This window comes from Papaver somniferum, chromosome 4, assembly GCF_003573695.1.
Source record: "Papaver somniferum cultivar HN1 chromosome 4, ASM357369v1, whole genome shotgun sequence".
NCBI lineage: Eukaryota > Viridiplantae > Streptophyta > Magnoliopsida > Ranunculales > Papaveraceae > Papaver > Papaver somniferum.
The window spans coordinates 47,114,228-47,133,506 of record NC_039361.1 but is presented as its reverse complement, the minus strand read 5'-3'; the positions used below and the strand labels follow the sequence as shown (position 1 = coordinate 47,133,506).

The following is a 19,279-nucleotide window of genomic DNA, read 5'->3' as shown; positions in this document are numbered from 1 at the left end:
ATATTAATGGGATCAATGATAGGGGGAGAAGGATTAGATTTTACCTGAGTGGTGGAAGCAGAACCACCATCAAGAGTAGAATTATTAGAACCATCAATTTTATTAGTCTCCTGGGTAGAACCGAGATTCAGAGAAGCAGCCGCATGAAAGAAATTATTACGGACATTGAAGTTTCTTGGGTTAGCATCATCAGGTACATTATAACTACCATAGGGGTCAACCAGAGAATGGGTGTTGAAAGAACAGTTGGAGAGATCAATGGCAGGGAGATCTCCTAGCTTGGTAATAGGGGGACAAAGCTTTGAGTAATCAGGTTCCGATGTATCTGATTGATTTGGGATAACCACAATAATAGATAGAGTAGAGTTACTAGCTCTGGTACGCTTCCTCAGATCAACTCTTGGGTTAATATTCCTCTTAATTAGACAGAGCGTCATGCTCAGCAACATCAGATAATGTTTCTTCTCTAGTGATGGTAAGTTGACTTGATTGAAATGTAGTCGTTTTGAATATTCTTGACGAGTTGGTGGTTTGAATCGGACCCCGATTCAAAGATTCAGAAGGAATACTTGAGATTTTAGCTGTGACATTCTGTGTAGTAACTTGTTTGAAAATAACTGGAAGACCGTTGTTCAAATGAGAAGAGCTTTGCTGGATTAGCCCAACATCAAATATTTTTAGCGCAGTAGATCGATTAACAAAGGGACCTATCTGGAGATTATTAGCTAAACCTTTTTGAACCACATTTTCTGTTCCTTGAGTTAAATCTTTAGCTTTTCCTTTAGTATTAGCATGAGCATTAATAACCTCAGTCTGAGTATCTTGTACAACTCAGTTGGAGACATGATTGTATCTTGAATCACAAAATTGATAGTGGGTAGGGAATGTTGAATCTCCGGTTTTTTTGGCATCATTAATTTCGAAACAGCTGGGAGAACATATTTAGAACTTGAGGTAGATGATTCTTGAATGAGCTTCTGGTTAGCTTTCCAAGCTGGACAGTTAGCATCTTTATTATCTAGCACTCGACAAGAAGTACAGAAGTACTTAGGGACTTTGTAGTACCTGCATTCAATTAGGAATAGATGCTCTCTTCCTGCAGTGAAGAGAGGGATTCTAGTTGGTAAAGCTTTCTGAACACACACTCTAACGCAGACTTTGACATTCTTCTTTAAGAATGATTACCATAAGGTGGTTGAGATTCTACCAGTTCACCCATCTTGAGAGTAAGTTTCTTGAAATCATCAAATTCGGTACATTCCTTAGGAATGTTACACAAAATGAGCCAAAATAGTTCTTCAACAAAAGAGATATGATGATTTGCAGGCCAGCCATTTGGTGGGACAACTTTGAGAACCATCAATTCTGAATTGAATTGAATTACACCAGCGACAATGAGGATGATGAGGACGATTCTGAATGATTTTCCTGGAGGTACTATAAATTCCCCTTGAACTAGAGTATTTAGACTTATCAGTCAAAACTATTCTTGAACATCTTCATGAAAATTTGTGGGGAAAGTGATGGTATTTAGTGTTACTGAAGAAATGATTGGAGAAAAGAGTTTCAATGGCTGCCATTAGGTGGTAAGTTCTTTTGTGGATTTTTTGTCTTATGGGTACTAGGGGTTTATATTTTGAGACGCAACTGTAATTTTGGGGTTCTGTTGGTAACAAATGCATGGGTTGGAAGGCAGCTCGAAGAGTCGCAGTAGAAGTAATAGTAGAACTTTTCTTGGCAGATGAAATTGCAAAGTGCCTTGATTTTTGATTGTACAAAGAGGGTTGTAATGAATCTTAAATTTTTTTGGATGTTTATAATTAATCTTTTGCTTGTTTTTTCTATCGTAATTACCTTTGGTTATGTTCTTGTGAATATTTGGAGTTTCAGTAATACTAGACTTGTGCTTGGTGTTGGTTTGTTTTGTATGAAGTTGTTTGTCTATTTTTATTGTTCTTTTGATTTCAGTAGCTATGGATTGCAAAGAGTAATTGTGAATACAGGTGATGTTCTTAGTGAAAGACTATAGAATCTTAAAGATAGTTAAGTAAAGATGTGTGAAAATGATCGATTTGAGCTTGCTAAGATGAACACTGAATTGCATCTGGAGAAATTTAACATACGTCACAATGACGGAGAAGAGCTCAGGAGAGAGATGCTTGAGATTTTCGTTTGTTTAGAAACAGTCATTTTTTATTCCATTTAAATCTCATCTTCGATTCCTAAGGTCTTATCTAACATTTTTATTTAAATTTAGAGATAGAAGATGATGTGGACTTGAAACCAAAGATCATGAAGAAAGTCTTATTTAGACTTTCTCCTTTTCCCCCGTTAATCATATCATGTTTTTCTGTGACCTCCATATTTGCATTGGAGATGAAACTTTGGTGGAAAGGCCTTAAATCCTATGTGTCATGCTAATTTAAGACCTTTACTCCTTGCATTGGAGATGCTTTCAGTCACTGATTTCATATTCGAAATCCAATAACAGAAAATTCTGAAGACTTTTATAAAGGAGCAGTGCTATCCGCACGACTTTGCAGGGCGGTTTCCTGCTCAAGCGGCTTATAATACGTCAGATCAGGTGTGTCCCACCTCTAACTCAGATCTAGAAGCCTTAAAACCTTTGGGGGGCCGTGGTGTGTCCTGGACTAAATGTGAATAACCGGTGGGGAAGCGAATCCAATCGTTTATTTGACGATCCAACATCTTAATAACCGCCTGAACGGGAAATCATCCTGCAAAATCATGCTGGATAGCATTTATCTTTAGAAAATCACAATCCAACAACAAAGATTTTGAAAAACTCTTTATCCATTAACATAAGATTTGAAAAGTCTCTAAAATTCTCCATAAATCACACTTCACTAACCTGGTGTTAGTCACTGCCTAATCTACAATCTCAGAAAGAATGATTACTTAAAAGAAGGAGGACAGTTTGTAAAGACCAAAGCCGACCGACTTTCTAAAGGTCTCCCGCAAATACAGTTTATTTTGTCTCTCTTGTAATATTTTTAGCATGTAATAGAGCATAAAGTCCTTTATACAACCTCCATCACGGCTCATGTTTTGTTTGTTTTCAAACAAATAGGCTATAATGAAGCGTGCCGCTTGTGGAATGAATTGAGTTTTGTAGGAGCTTATGTTTTCCCCCCAAATTATTACGGCTGCAACTATATAAAGTTATTAAAACAGAGAAGAAAAAGGCTTTGCTTGAGCCTGCACTGGCACACCTAAGAAACAGGCATATCATGAACTTTGTGCATTCAAGTGGGAGCACTTTTGGCATCGAAGTTCTACCAAACCAATTAATGGAAAAAGAAACTGTTAAAGAACCTAGAGGGCGCTTTAGGGACTCCAAATTCCTGCCAACCATGAGATTAGCTATAAAATTTGCTCATCTAGCCCATAACAGACTGTTTTTGGGTGGATTAGTTACATTTAGCATTTATGCCAACTGCATTTTTCATTAGGGAAAACACGGCAAAATGAACAAATCTGATATGTTAAGGTCTCACTATTAATTTTATTAACATAAACTAATAAGATTTGGGTCTCATTATTCATTTTATTTATATAAACTAATAAGAGTTTGGTCCCACAGATTATTTAACTAATAAAATAAATAATAAAAAAAAATCATAACTATAATAATCAGAGTTTGGAGAGAGGATATGTGAGCGGCGACATTCATTCGAGCGCCGCGACTTCACAACAGACGGGCGCTGGTTGTTCCAACTCGATGTTCAAACCAACAATATCCATTTTCTGTGTTTGTTCGATCCATAGTGGGAGCAAAATGAACAACCTACAGGTTTGTTCGTTCCATATGAGTTTCTCTAAGGAATGCCGATATTGTACTTAGATTTGTCCGTTAACTGAATGATTAGTTGATGTGATGCGACATATCATTCTGGCTTACATCAAATGATAATAAGATGAAGTGACAAATCATGTGAGAGTGACATTGGCTTTGCCAAGAAGACTCAAATGACTTCGTCATACAGTACTCTACAACAGTAAAGTCCAATTCTCCATACTTACTGGGAGAAGAAACCTCAAACAGTTGAAAGAATGCTAGTTGTTGGGGGCGATGTGATGCATTGTTATCTCTTTACGTTTAGGGTATTTGCGCGGAAGCCTACAACATAAATAATTTGGGTGAGTCCCAACTCACAATATATTTACCAAGATATATTTATTGCATGTTTTGTTGGAGTGAATGAATGGTGATGAATTTTGAATTCCCCCCGAAAGTGTATTCAAAAAGAGTTCATTTTGGAATAGAATATATGTGTGTGCAGATAAGTTACTTGATCTGTCTGATCAGAAACCAACTCTCCTACAACAGTCCCTACTCCCAACGCAGTCCCTTATTTACACGCAAACATACACAGCAAAAGAAAAAGAAAAAAGAAAAAAGACTAGTTAAGTTCAGTTCACTATTCCAGTCAAAATCAAGTAGTTGTTTGATTTCATATATTATCTCCTACTCCACTCTTCTTCATCTTCTTTTGCTTCATTCTTTCAATTCAAGAGTGAGAATTAAGAATGGAAGAGTGTAACTAAACCTGTGAGTGAGAGTGTAATGAGAAGAAAATGGAGGGAGCAATGGAAGAATTAGAAAGAAGAAGTAGATTTCTTAGTAGTCTGATACAGAAGAAAAAAGCAGATGAAGTTGAAGTAGAAGAAGAACATCATGATGATGATAAACAACAACAACCACAACATGACCCAAGTCTTAATATCAAAGTTAGAGCTGCTGATATGCCTATTGCTCTTCAAAATCAAGCTTTCCGTTGTGCAAAAGATTGTCTTGATTCCATGCCTAACAAAAAACTTGACAGTAAACGCTTAGCTCTTGCCCTCAAAAAGGTAATCTCTTTATGATGCATGTTTCATTTTCTTAGTTCTGGGTCTTTGATTAGATCTCCATTTCAAGTTAAACCCAGATTTTCATTTTCTTTTCTTTTTCTGTTAAACCTGTTTGATTATTTTTTTGGTGGATTGGAAAAATTGCAACTTTGAATTTCAAATTTGAATCTATTTGAGGAATGAAGTGTCAGTGATTGCAAAATATGTGATTAATTCTTTCCAATCTTTGGAAATAACCCAGTAATATTCATTCAAAATTACCCTAGAAATGTTAAGAATTACATCAATTTCTCTAAGGTTTTAGGATGGACTAAATGTTGGGAGAAAGTATAACATAGCATGGTCAAAATGTTGCTCTACTAGGTCAGGGGCGCACTGTGTCCCATGGCAATGAGTACCAGTTTTGGCATTAGTTTACTATTAAGCTATGGCTTGGTAAGAGTTGCACTTAGGAGCAGCATTAACTAGGTTTTGAATCCACTAACTTGATATTAGAGTTTTCACAGGAATATGTGTGTGGTGATGGTGGTGGTGGTGGGTGATTCTCATTAACCTTAGAAATAAAATTTTCATGTACCCTGATGTTACCTAGGTGCAAGAACATGGAGATTGTGAATACTTTGCTTTGGTAAAATAGATTTCCTCTTTCTTTATGGAGATTGGCAAAGAAAAATAGATTATATTTTGAGAACCCGGGTTGAGTTACACATTCAGTTTTCATCATATAACTTAAATGATAAATAAACTTGTTGGTATCCGTTCCCTCGCATAATTTTTTAGAATAACCTTGTCCGCAAGTGGAGTTCAGACTGAGTTGTAGGGTTCTCTGAGGATATCAATTTTAGTAGTAGTTGGTGCAGGGAGTTTATCATTGTGAGTCTAACTTCACTTATTCTTATCATCACGACCGTGGTAACTCTTAAATATAAAAGGTTAAAGCTACTAAGCTAGTTATTTGTTGACCATTAGAAGCTTACAACATTCAAGCCTTTGTTCCATATTCTTTAGTGTCTTGTATCTCGCTGGAATGTTATCTTGTTCCATATTCTAGACTGTCTTATCTCTCGCTGGAAAGTTATGTTGTTCCATATTCTAGAATGTGTCATCTCCCGCTGGAGTGTTCTTTACTATTCAAATAGTTGACATGCTTGACCAGCATTTGTTACGAACTTTGATTCTTAAAACCAGCTGCATCGTTAGAGCATGGCATTTAGTCACAGAAATTCTTAGCTGTATTTTGCTTCCTCAAATTGCACTAGTAAGAGATGTTTAGACTGATTGAGTTTCGGTTAACACTGCATGCAGTTCCAACTATTGCAAGATCTTGGTTCATGTTCCAGCATCTCTGAGATTGCAGTTGATTTCCCATGTTTACAACTTACAGTACCATGACCTTGCGTTTCTATGTAGAAGAAATGCTAATTTAAATGAGCACGCGTCTTAAATTATGAAGGACGCGATTAAACTTGGTTTCTCAAACAAGGAGAGCACTTTCCCGAGTGAATTCCTGACTAACTGTTTGGAATTTGATCGAGACAGTCATGATTGTCAAGGCCATAAAATGACGCTTATGGTATTGAGTAGGACTCTGAAAGTGCCAAACTCTATAAGTAGTTATTCCTTTCTTGTCTCTACCTTTATGGTAGTGGACACTTGCTTTATTGATTGGTGGCATGATCTAGGCTTGCAGCAGCATAAGCAGGACTAAATCCATGGTAGTCAACCAAACAACACAAGGATCTAGCCTTAGCGAAACCTAGGGTGCAGAATGATTGATCCTCACTTAAAGTGTAATTGTTGACTGATATTGATTGGTGGTTTAAACTCTGGGCCTGCCATCAAAACGCACATTTAGTTTAGCTAAATAATGCTTGGTTTGCACATTGATACTGTTCCTTGCTTTATCTGTTGAATTCCTCTCATGTCGTCTCACTGTAAAGCTTTCTTACTGTTTTTTCTTCTTCTCTGTGTTGGTCTTTAACAGGAGTTCGACTCATCATATGGTCCAGCTTGGCATTGCATCGTAGGAACAAGCTTCGGTTCATATGTCACGCATTCTCTAGGAGGTTTCATATATTTTTCAATCTCCAAGGTTTACGTCCTTCTTTTCAGGACCGCTGTTGAACCTTTAGAGAAATGAGCAATCATCGTCAACATAAATATTTATGCTAATTTCAACTTGAGTGATTATGTTATGGTGTGAAATTGAATACATGATATGAATTTTGGAAAAAAGTTGAATGGCAATGTTGAAGTCTCAATCTTGATGCCATAAATGTCATTTACATCTGTTTTATGCAACTTTTGGTTGAAACCAAGTCCCATTGTAATAGTACTGAGACAAAGCCACATGCTGTCTTTAGCAGCAGGACTATGAAAAGTGTCAAACTTGAAAAGTAGTCTTGCTTTCTTGTCTCACCCTTTATTGATTAGTGGCATGATCTATGCTTGGCTTGCTGCATACCTGGACGCAGTCCGCGGTAGAAAAAAATCCGATCAGAAATTACAGTGCACAAAATCGGACTCTTGAAATGCACCATAGGCGGCTCAAGGTTTCAATTTCAGACCACTGAGATATTTATGCCTAGAGTCTACATTTCAATGTGAAGGGTGTGTTTGGACTTTGGATTACCCCCGAGAGTTTACAACTTTACATTTCAAATGGACCCTTAACACCGACTCGAGAAATTGGATTATTCAAAACAGCAAGTATGTAAAGGAGACTAAAGTTGATGCCAGAGATCCAGAGAAAACAAAGAAAATAGTAATGGAACCACAACCACCCCATGAAGCCTTATCCTTGGTACTATCTTATCTCAATTTATTGGAACTTCTGTCAATGAAAGAAGTCTGCAGATCTTTAAGATTTACAGTGGATGATGATTTATTGCTATGGCTTGATATTGAGATCAAATCGCCTCTGAACCTGCGCATTAACAACGATATCCTGCTCGATATAACATCGAAAGCGCAAGGAAGATTGAGAAGTTTGGCTCTGATTAATTGTGTTGGAATCACAGATGATGGACTTCAAAGAGTCATTCAGGACAATCTTCTTATCAACAAGGTATGAGTAATTCAACCATAGAAATATCCTTTACTAATTCTGTGTGATTCATGCACTGTAGATGTTTGTCAGGAGATTCTTGACAGTCCTGAACGGGTGCAGCTAACCCATAAGTTGTTTGCTTTTCAATTGCAGCTATCTGTACCGGCATGCACAAGATTGACACCTGATGGTATTGTGAGGGTAGTCAAGAAGTTAACAGGTGGATCTAACAAGCATAATTTGAGGTACTTGAGACTTTGTGGTATCCCCAACTTAACAAAGGAACACCTCCAAGTTCTCAACTCATGTTTACTGCAACATAAGAGCGCCACTAGCAGCGATCAATCGCGGAAACATTCCACAATAGTTGATTACAACAAACAACGCGCACAATCGAACAATGAGGTTGAAGCTAATGATAATCATATTGATGTAGAGATCTGCCCTAAATGTGAGAATGTGAGCTTGGTATATGACTGTCCAAAAGAGAGCTGTGTGAAGAAGAAAAATGAGAACCCGTTGAGGGAATGCAGAGGATGTTGTATTTGCATTCCAAGGTGTGAAGGTTGTGGTGAGTGTACAGACCAGGCAGAGGATGAGGTTCAAGAAACTGTTTGCTCTGATGTTTTGTGTTTGAATTGTTGGCTCAATCTACCTAAATGCAATCTTTGTAATAAGCCGTATTGTCCAAGACATGCTGATATCTATGGCGCAACAGTCACGGCCTCCACCGGCTTTATTTGTGATGTATGTATGTTTGAGTATCAAGGAATCTAATATCAAGTTATATTTCTGAATTAAGTTCACGATAACAAGATGATAAGAAGCCAGAGAGACATAGCCGTATCTCCAATCATGATTTATATCCCTAGGTATCTCTTTGCTAAATGTCCTAAGCATTGCTTGTATGTTTCTATGAGATTATGAATAAGAATGAAAATTGGGCACCCAAAAAAAAAAATGTGCTCCAAACGGTAGTTTGCACATCCCAACGACAAGGATGAAACCTATAAGATGGTGGAATAAGAGATGTAAGGTAAAAGAATCCAGAATGCAAAAGAATTCCCTATCATATCCAGCAATGCAGTGAGTTGATTAGAGCCTGACACTTCTAGCGCACACTTGTGGGCCAAAATTATATTTTCATTTTGGCCGATGCATAATTTCCCTTTTTGAGAATCAGAATGTGGATGAGTTTGTTCCAGTTGACTGAGTCAACCGTCTGTTTGGTCCTTTTTGGAAATATAAATTTGATGATTCTTAACGGCCTCTCCAAACTACACCAAAACCGAATTTCATTTTTTCTCTCACAAATATTTGGATGTGGTCTCGGTGGGCCCCGCAGAGGACAACATGGGGTTCCATTTTATGGGTTTTGTTGTGTCTGGTTGTTTTCTTCTGGGAGTGACAAAAATAGCCTTTTAGATCCATATATTAGGATTTATTAGCAAAAAAAGGAAATCATTTTTAGACTTCGTTTCTCTCTCCTAGATTTTCAGATCTAATTTTTCTTGTTCTTTTTTTTTTTCTCTGAAGATGACGATAGTGTTGAAGATGATGATGATGAAACGATGAAGATTTGTATGTTCTTTTTCTTTTGTATTGATGTTGTTGTTGTTGAAGAATGGTGGAGACGATGAAAACGAATTTGTGATGAACTTTTTTTGAATGATTTTGTCTCTGCTGATGATGATGATGACGACGATAATTTTTCATTTTTTTCGTCATTTTTTGCTGCTGCTGCTGTTGAAGATGAAGATCTGCTGCTGCTGCTGTCAAAGAAGATGAAGATTGAAACGAGGATGATGAAGACGATTTTTGATGTTGCTGCTGCTGTTGAAGACAACGAAGATGATGAAGATGATGATGCTGCAGTTCATTCCATAAATGAACTCTGTTTTTTTTATATTTTTATATGGAGTTCATTTATGGAATGAACTCTGTTTTTTTAGGTTTTATATGGAGTTCATTTCTGGAATGAACTCTGCTTTTTTAGGTTTTTATATGGAATTCATTTCTGTAATGAACTCTGGTTTATATAGGTGATTTCTGAAAAAATAAGTAGAAATTAACAGGAGTTCATTTTGAAGAATAAATTGCTACAAAAAAAATAAGAATTAACACAAAAGGATACTTTTGTCCATTTAATATTTTTAAATAATTATTGATCAAACAGTAAAGCGTTTTCCCAAAAGACCAAACTTACTTGGAACCACCTAAAAAACCAAATGATATTTTTCCGATCAGAATTGTAAAGGGAAAAGAATCCAGAAGATTTTCTTAAGTTGGATTTGGAATGTATTCCATAATCGTATATGAAAAACCTTTACAGGCTAGGTTTAGGAATGAGTTCTTATAAATACGTAATGTCTCATCCATAGACCATGTACATATTTTATACTACTTAGATACCATGGAAAAGCTTAACGAGGAAATCATGTCAAAAATTCTTTCGCACGTTCCGATTGAGTTTGTATCGAGGTGCAAACTAGTATGTAGATCATGGGAAAGACTTCTATCTGATAGGACCGGGGGACTCCTTTTCTCAATCGCATCACGCGGGCAAACAATTGCTAAACTATATCATGCAGATTACTATGACTTGATGAACATTGATAATCCTCATCGCGATGAACCTAATTACTCTTTCGAAACGCACGCTACTGAGATCGACCACCCACCAATTGATACGATTAAAGAACACAACAAGATGTGCATGGCTGTCGGTTCTTGCAACGGTCTGGTTTGTTTTTTTGTACCCCACAATGGTTTAAGCGATCCTGTTTACGTATGCAACCCTATATCTGGAGAATACGTTAATCTCCCAAGATTTAACCGTAAAAATTGCGGTTATATCGTTGGTGGATTCGGTTATCTTTCTTCGACTAACGAGTACAAGGTCGTCAGAATTTGCTACCCTACTGAAAAACGCATGTACCCTAACAGCAGTTCCGCGGGATGGATTCAGGTGTACACTCTTGGGAATAATAGTAACAGCGGGTGGAGAGACGTCGGAGAAATCACCAACGCATTATGGTTACCGGGTGTGCAGGCAAACGGCGCACTGCATTTTATGGATGATATGGATCGGAAGATTGTGACGTTCGATTTAGAATCAGAAGAGTTTTGGGTGCTCCCACCACCACCTTGTTTCGAAAATTCTAAGAATTCGTCATATCAAGTCCGAGTGTTGGGAGGGCACTTGTATGTTGTTCATCAACACTATGGTGAACATGTGGATTTATGGTCATTCAGACATAATGAAAATAGGCATCATTACGATCGAAGAGAAAAGAATTACGAATCTTGGATTTGGAGTAAAAAGTTCTCTGTAGATTGGACATCAACAGAGTGTTGGAGCACGTATGATTTCAATCAGCCATTTGCAATAACAGAGAAGAACGAAGTTCTATTTTGGGTAAATAATTGGAATCTCTCTTGTTGTGATCACCAAACTGATGTCTTCAAAAGGATTGTGAACATGAACGAGGACAGGAGGCTATCAATTTTTCAAGGGATTCCATACAAGAGTAGCCATGTTTTCGCTGAAAGATTTAGGAGTACTCTCAAAGACACAGAGACAAAACACAGTAGTGGAATAGACATTCTTACTTGCTTTGTGTGGCAATATTTTGTTTACAGTGTATATTCTTGGTCCCCAGTCACAATCTTAGTTTATGGTTTATATTTGATGCTATGTGGTTGTAATTGTGGCAGAATAAACCAAACATGGAGCTGCGCAGGTTTTTTTTTTCTTTTTTTAATGATAAGAAATAGTTTTAAAAATCAAAAAACCACTTGCAAATCACAATGAAGACCGCTGCCTATTGTCAATAAATAGCCTCGTTAACCTCTTCTAAAATTAAACCATCGTGGATTTTTGGGAGATCGCTAAACATTTCTTTACGATTAGTCTATAGAATTGGAAATTCTGAGCCCTATAAAGAACCAAACTCCAAGAGTCTATCTATCGAGATTTTGTTAGAGATTTTAGATTTATTAGGGAGATCCTTAATTTCTTCTATTGAGAAAACCTGATTAACTCTTATTTAAATCCTTGAGCATTCCTCCAATAACTCGCAGTATTATAAAGGTAAATAAGGAGGAAGCTCAAAGCGTTAAGGATTGTCAAGGAATCAGTACGGAGAGGAAGAAGAAGATCATCTCAAAAATCATGTCTGATTATGAGTCTGATAGTTCTACTGGATCCCAAGATGAGTCATGTATGTTGGCCTTTAACTTTCAAGATCCAAAAGAAACCAAGTGGATACCTTCTAATAGTTTGGTAAAATTTATCAATGGTTTTGAATAACTAAGAAACAATCTCATAATAACAGTTTGGAATCAGGATTGGGTAAAGAAAAGAATCGAAGAACAAAATCTCTTGCTGATATGAAGGAACAAGTTGAAAAAAAATTGAAAAACAAGAGGTGGTTGCTGAGAGGTCTCTTGAGACGAGCTTCAAGAGTTTGAACACTGAAAAAACCTCAGTGAACAATCGGAGCACCACTAAGGATTGAGTTACATGCTGAGATACTTAATCCAGAAAATGGACACCAATATATTGATTTATCTTGATATTTTGTATAAGGTCTATTTTGAATAAAACTATCAATATTTCGGATTTATGAGATGTCTGATTTCGGTTTTTATTAACCTTAATATTCGATCTCATATGGTGAATGCCCTTATGATATATGTGGTTTTTTGATTTAGCAGGATTAAGTTCTAGCCCATGTTGGTAGGCTTTATCAAAGGATCCTAAGGTGTTCTGATTGAAACTCATGTGTGAAAAGTCACAATATGTTGATAATCAATTTATGTTTACATAAGTTGTGCTTAGCATAACATATGTATTTCGGATTTAGACATTTTCTATTGGCATGCATTAGTTAAAACCGATTCAACCTTTGCTTGGTAAAGGTTGCTTTTGTTGTTGTTCTTTTGTTCTTGCGAGAGGATGACAACACACTGGGGGAGAGTTCTTATTTGGACTTGCGCTTAATGATATATCTTTCTAGGGAGTAGTGGCTGCGGCAATTGAGATAACGATTTTAATTGTTAGTTAATCGTTTTTTTGTTTAAGAAAAGCATGTTTATATTGCATATATTTTGCTTTTGTTTAAAAAAAATTCGGTACAATTGATATGTTCTATTATGCTGTGTATGAATTATTTATATGATTCAATTTTTTCCGGTTAAGAAAAACTGTGTCAATTTATTGGCTTATGATTTGGTATCTTCTTTATTGTTGGTTATCAAGTGTTTTTGCTTAACAAAACTCGGTCCAATTGCGGTGTTGTAATGCTTATATTCGCTTCAATTGCTTCCGGTTAAGGAAAATAATTGCAAGTCAATTTATTTTGATTTGTATCTATTTTTTTTTGGCTTAACAAAAATACAGGATCATTTGATTAGTCCGATTCCGTATAAGATAAACTAAGTTAATTATGATCTTAGTTAGACTTATCAACTGGAGGTTTAGTTATTCAAGTCTAATCGAATGCCTTGACAAGAAAAACTAGTTGACTAACCTAGTGTTTGTCTTGTCTAAAGGAAAAAGTCTAAGTTATTTTTAGAATAATTAGATCCTAATGAGAAAAATAAAGGTAATTCTGATCTTTATTTTGGTCTTATCGAAATAAGTGATTGTACATACGCAATCGGTTCAACAATAGAACTAAGTATCTTAGTCAATTTGTTGAACTATAGGGAAAAATGCTTCGTGCAATTGTTTTCTTGATAACATATCGAAATTAAATTACTTTTGTAGTTTCGGTTTTAATATCGGTTATCTAAAATGGTATGTGAAACCTTCGTGCTTAACTCTTATAGGTTGTACAAGTCTTATAGATTTATAAGATCCTTTCGGTTTGACCTTTATTTGCTCGAACCTTTGTCATTTTTTGAAAAAAGTGGGAGAAATATATGGAGTGAACAAATGATTTTTTAATCACTAGGAAATGATAATTTTGCTTAAACGTTACATCTAACGAAAGAGTAAAGCATATACTAAGGGGGGAAAACATATAATGTTGTGCAGTATTTATGACTACAAAAGGGGAATAACAAAGATGTTCGGATTGAATATTTACCTAACTTTCCTTTAGAAGCTTTTGTTATTCAAATGTCAACAACGACATTTATTTATTGAATATATGCAGGATATTGTGTTGTTGAAACTTGGAATCAAGCATATGAAGAATGAGTTACTTAGTAATTCGTTTAGAGCATAGCTCAGTAGAACCCGCCAAGCGTTAGTATGTAAAGATTCGTTAGTATCAAAACTCATATAAATTCGCCTGATTAAATATTAGAGTCAACTTCGTTTAGGTTAGACTAGAAAGTCTAGGAATGTTGAGACATACAAGTATTACTCCGAAGACCTGAAGAATGAGAAGAAATAACGACAACGACGACATCATCCTTCCGCTTGAGGTTAATACCTGATCTTGTTTCCATTCCTAACATATCTTTCAAATCGTGCTATATTGAAAACATAACATGTGAAGCTATATATATTGTATATAATACTCTAGTAATGTGACTTGGTCATAATAGTATGATCAAAGTGTCAAGGAAAATATATTACGAAGTATGAATGTCTATCTTTTGGAACTTCATAAGTACAACATCGACATAATCTATTGTATATAGTTATATGATTATGTGTGCATTATATAGGAATGGTTTCCTCCTAAGAAACAATGTTTTATGACCTATCTAGTTATAGTTATTTAGGAAGTTGTTTCATAATCGAAAGGAAAACATGATTGGTCTTGTTATTCTTTGAATATTTTTTGGATGACCAATGGAAGATTACTTTGTTTGAACCTATCTTAACTTGTTGAGATTTATGGTATAACCGGTCGTAGCCTATATAATATAGTTTGTTTCAATCGATCATGAGCTTCATTGTAAATCTAGTAGTAACCTTGGGAAGTGTTACTGGTCAGGCAAGTGACGCATAATGACTGCACATTACAGAGTTGCAGTCCAAGTCAATGTGCAGCCAAAATGGCGCAGCACTGCGTAGACTGTCAAGTGCTAAGGATGGCATAACCCCGCAGGTCCAGTGAAGCGCAAAGGTGGTGCTATACTGTAAAGGAATTTGGCTAAGTAATGAAGCTTATTGGCCGACACAATGAGGCTTCATTGAGGGTTTGGCAAGACATGTCCAAAGTTGACAGATGCAACATGCGATGTTGGCATTGATGCATATCCGTGGAATTGAGTTGGCCCAAACTCAAGGATGATGCAAGAGTGAAGAATAGGCCAACAGTTGGTCTATGGCACAAATTCAAGGCCGGACAAAGCTTGAACAATGCAAACAAGCTAACAATACAATAGTGGCATTGTTATTGTCAAGCAAATTGGCTAAGTGAAGCATATGACGCATGAGCAACCAGAATGATTTTAAGGAGCTGGCCTCGATGATTGAAGCACAAGGATTGTCCATGCATTATCTTAGAGTGATAAGCATGCAGGGAAAAGATGGATGGACATTAGATCAAGGCTGTATTCAGTAAAGCGCAACAGTTGTGCAATAGGCTCAGGTGGCGGTTATAAGTTGGTTATTGTCTTCACAAGCGTGCCAAAGCTGCGAGACAAGTTGGAAGGGTTATGAAATGAGTTCATGGCCTTAGTAGAGTGTCCCTAACCGTTCAAGACAAGTGTGGCTTCAATCTGCATGACAACACAAAAGGTGGCAGTTGAAAAGCAGATTTGCGGTTATATAAACTACCCTATGGGTCACATGGTTGTTACATGTGTATGCAAGTATTGTGCATGGTTTTTGTACCTTGTAACCACTGTATAAATAGTGTAGAGACATTAGAAAATCAGTAGGCTTACATAGGAGAGAGTTTTGTAGACATGTAGTCTCATACTTGAGAGAATAAGGCATCACCAAAAGGGTGATGGCCTGTTTGATGCAATATTCCTTTCATGCAATAAAATGGTTTAATTGTGTCATGTCTTTGTGTTCATTACGTTGCTGATCTTGTGAAGTTGTTTGAATACATTTATGCATGGCAAACCTCTTATGCTTATGGGAGCATGAAAAGTTAGAGAGAAAGAAGAAAAGACTTCTGTTGTGCAAAGCCTTTGGAGTGAAGGAAGATGCGTACTTTGATGCAAGTATGCAAGGCTGAATGATTTTGGGTGAAGTTGATTCAATGAACCACAATCATTGTCGGTCATGTACCATGAAAATTTTAGGCGATTAAATGGGCTTGCAACAAGAAGCAAGGTGTAACCGATCACAGGATAACTTAGGAAATAAGGTGTAACCAATCACAAGATACCTCTGGGAAGCAAGGTGTAACTGGTCACAACCTGGTTCGGGAAACATGATATAAGATCACAATTTGCATTGTGAGGTTGGTACAACCGATCCCAAGAAGCAAAACCGAGTTTCCAATATTCACATATCTCTCTAAGTTTTGTGTGAATCTTGGAATTAGGGTTTGCTAAGAAACTTCTATATGTCGGTATATTTGAACATGTACATAACTCGTATCATTTATTGTTCAAAGATATTCCTTGATACTCAAGGTGATCCCTGGTTCGAAAAAGTCAAAAGCATTTAATTATGACTTTCATCATATATGTTTTAATTACCAGCATTTAAAACATATCCTCTGGAAAATATTATTAGTTAATGTGCTAAACTAATAATAGAAGTTTTTCCTTAAGATTTTTCGAAAATATTGGTTAACATTTATTGGGAATAGGAAGACCGAATTTAGGTACTTTAATGCATATCTTGAGAATATTTTCGGTTTTGGAATTTACTTGTTGTCCAAACAACCTTGGTCTATAAATACTTGAGTTTGCATTTCTTGCAAACTATCCTAAGAGCCAGGCAAACTTCATTTCTTGTTGTTTCTGGTGGATCCATCTGCTAGGAGAGGAAAGTATCCTAATTAGGTGAAATCTCTTACAACCACTCTTTTAAAGACTTCTGTGGGATCAAGAAGCTCTACGAGTACCGTTGGTGGGAGACTAGATAATTGCAGTGTTATTAGTTTTCGATTATTGATTTGATTGAATAATGGTTGTTGAAACTTTGATTGCACCTAGTTTGTTTATTCTTGAGAATCTTCTCTTCTGATATAAGATTCACTCATACTTGATCAAATTACCGGCGAGATCTTTAGAACCATCTTCGGATCTAAAGACATCTTGTGATAATCCATTGTTTACAGACTTTGTTCTGTGTGTAATTGATCATTAGAGGATTTAAGTGTTGTTGTGCAGGTATTTGAAGGCAATAGAATATTTGAAGACGAAGTAGATTTCTTATTGGTTTTCGTATCTTGTGGATTTAGTGCACAAACCTTGATTAGCTGGGATCCAACTAGAATCTATTTATCTTTCATAAACTTTAATGATTAGTTGTGTGAGATCGTTCAACTCTCTATAGCTTCTCTTTGAGATCTATATCGATTGAGTGCGAATCTAAACTTGATTATTTGGGTAGTCATAGGTGTTGATGGTGGTTTTTAGCATATGATCAAAATCGCAAAACTGTACATCTGACATGACGTCACTATGACCATTAGAACATTTATTGAATCAATCAGCATGCCTATTTAAGAATTACCGGGGTACATTTTTTTTTTACATCGGTCATGTTCCACGGCAGAACCCTTAACACTGACTGACATCATCTATGCCAAACCCTAGTTCTCATGCTACCGCGCCAAGGCATGCCAACCATGCCAGCCGCACCACTGTGCCAATGGCAGACCCTGCCAGACACACCACTGTGCCAATGGCATACCATGCCAGCCACATCTCCGCGCCAAGGCATGCCAACAATGCCAGCCGCACGACTGCGCCAATAGCATGTCATGCCAGCCGCACCTCCGCACCAAGGCGAGCCAACCATGCCAGACTCACCACTGCGCCAATGGCATGCCATGCCAACCGCACCACTGCGCCAATGGCATGCCATGCCAGCCGCACCTCCGCGCCAAGGCATGCCAACCATGCCATCCGCACCACTGCGCCAATGGCATGCCATGCCAGCCGCACCACATGTGCCAATGGCATGCCAACCACCTCGCTGTGCCATACCATGCCGTCCTTCCCTATGCGGCTACCAAAACGAAGGCGTGCGATGATCAACGGCCACCCTTCCATCTTAGATGCAAATCTTAGCCGTCCAAGGTCGCCAAACAACGCATGGTAACCTTTGGCCCAAACCCTAGTTTTGGCCACGACAAACCGCGCCAAGGCATGCCAACCACCTTGCCGCACCATACCATGTCGGCCTTCCCTATGCGGCTACCAAAACGAAGGCGTGCGATGATCAACGGCCACCATTCCATCTTAGTTGCAAATCTCAGCCGTCCAAGGTCACCAACCAACGCATGGTAACCTTTGGCCCAACGCCAAAACCCTAGTTTGGACGCGCCTAAACCATGCCAAGGCATGCCGCGCCATCCACCTTGCCGCGCCTAAGCAATTCCATGCCGTCTTTCTCTTCACGGCTGCCAAAACGAAGGCGTGCGACAATCAACGACCACCCTTCCATCTTAGATGCAAATCTCAGCCGTCCAAGGTCACCAACTAACATATGGTAACCTTTGGCCCAACGCTAAAACCCTAGTTTTGGTCACGCCCAAACAGCGCCAAGGCATGCTGGCCATGTCACATGTGCCAATGGCATGCCAGCCACCTTGCCGCGCCATACCATGTCGTCCTTCCCTATGCGGTTACCAAAACAAACGCTTGCGACGATCAACGACCATCCTTCCATCTAAGATGCAAATCTTAGCCGTCCAAGGTCGCCAACCAACGCATGGTAACCTTTGTCCCAAAACCCTAGTTTTGGTCACGCCCAAACCGCGCCAAGGCATGCCGGCCATGCCACATGTTCCAATGGCATACCAGCCACCTTGCCGCACCATACCATGCCGGCCTTCCCTATGTGGATGCCAAAACGAAGGAGTGTGATGATCAACGGCCACCCTTCCATCTTAGATGAAAATCTTAGCCGTCCAAGATCGCCAAACAACGCATGGTAACCTTTGGCCCAAACCCTAGTTTTGGCCACGCCAAACCGCGCAGAGGCATGCCATGCCACATGTGCAATGACATGCCAACCACCTTGGCGCACCATACCATGCCTACCTTCCCTATGCGACTACCAAAACGAAGGCGTGCGATTTTCAACGGCCACCCTTCCATCTTAGATGCAAATCTCAGTCGTCCAAGGTCACCAACCAACGGATGGTAACCTTTGGCCCAATGCCAAAACCTTAGTTTGGTCGCGCCTAAACCACGCCAAGGCATGCCGACCATGTCACATGTGCCAATGGAATGTTGCGCCATCCACCTTTCCGC

The 19,279-nt window shown here is 38.0% G+C and overlaps 3 protein-coding genes across 3 annotated transcripts; all 3 read left to right on the top strand.

Annotated features, from left to right (window-relative positions):
* The first annotated feature begins 4,400 nt into the window (after positions 1 to 4,400).
* Positions 4,401 to 7,151, top strand: LOC113273835 (dynein light chain LC6, flagellar outer arm-like). The gene is made up of 2 exons (XM_026523430.1): positions 4,401 to 4,875; positions 6,860 to 7,151. The coding sequence occupies exons 1-2, from the start codon at positions 4,600 to 4,602 to the stop codon at positions 7,013 to 7,015; spliced, it is 432 nt and encodes a 143-aa protein (XP_026379215.1). The 5' UTR covers positions 4,401 to 4,599; the 3' UTR covers positions 7,016 to 7,151.
* A 433-nt stretch (positions 7,152 to 7,584) lies between these two features.
* Positions 7,585 to 8,885, top strand: LOC113275375 (F-box protein SKIP28-like). The gene is made up of 2 exons (XM_026524860.1): positions 7,585 to 7,942; positions 8,078 to 8,885. The coding sequence occupies exons 1-2, from the start codon at positions 7,643 to 7,645 to the stop codon at positions 8,699 to 8,701; spliced, it is 924 nt and encodes a 307-aa protein (XP_026380645.1). The 5' UTR covers positions 7,585 to 7,642; the 3' UTR covers positions 8,702 to 8,885.
* Positions 8,886 to 10,337: 1,452 nt separating this feature from the next.
* On the top strand, positions 10,338 to 11,646 carry LOC113272456 (F-box protein At3g07870-like). The gene is made up of 2 exons (XM_026522287.1): positions 10,338 to 11,514; positions 11,642 to 11,646. The coding sequence occupies exons 1-2, from the start codon at positions 10,338 to 10,340 to the stop codon at positions 11,644 to 11,646; spliced, it is 1,182 nt and encodes a 393-aa protein (XP_026378072.1).
* Positions 11,647 to 19,279: the final 7,633 nt, after the last annotated feature.

What these genes read in the sequence shown, in the direction of transcription:
- LOC113272456 (XM_026522287.1), top strand. Translation starts at nt 10,338, where the DNA reads ATGGAAAAGCTTAACGAGGAAATCATGTCAAAAATTCTTTCGCACGTT.
- LOC113273835 (XM_026523430.1), top strand. Translation starts at nt 4,600, where the DNA reads ATGGAGGGAGCAATGGAAGAATTAGAAAGAAGAAGTAGATTTCTTAGT. An exon ending in TAGCTCTTGCCCTCAAAAAG is followed by an intron (nt 4,876 to 6,859) that starts GTAATCTCTTTA and finishes GGTCTTTAACAG; the next exon opens with GAGTTCGACTCATCATATGG.
- LOC113275375 (XM_026524860.1), top strand. Translation starts at nt 7,643, where the DNA reads ATGGAACCACAACCACCCCATGAAGCCTTATCCTTGGTACTATCTTAT. An exon ending in ACAATCTTCTTATCAACAAG is followed by an intron (nt 7,943 to 8,077) that starts GTATGAGTAATT and finishes TTTCAATTGCAG; the next exon opens with CTATCTGTACCGGCATGCAC.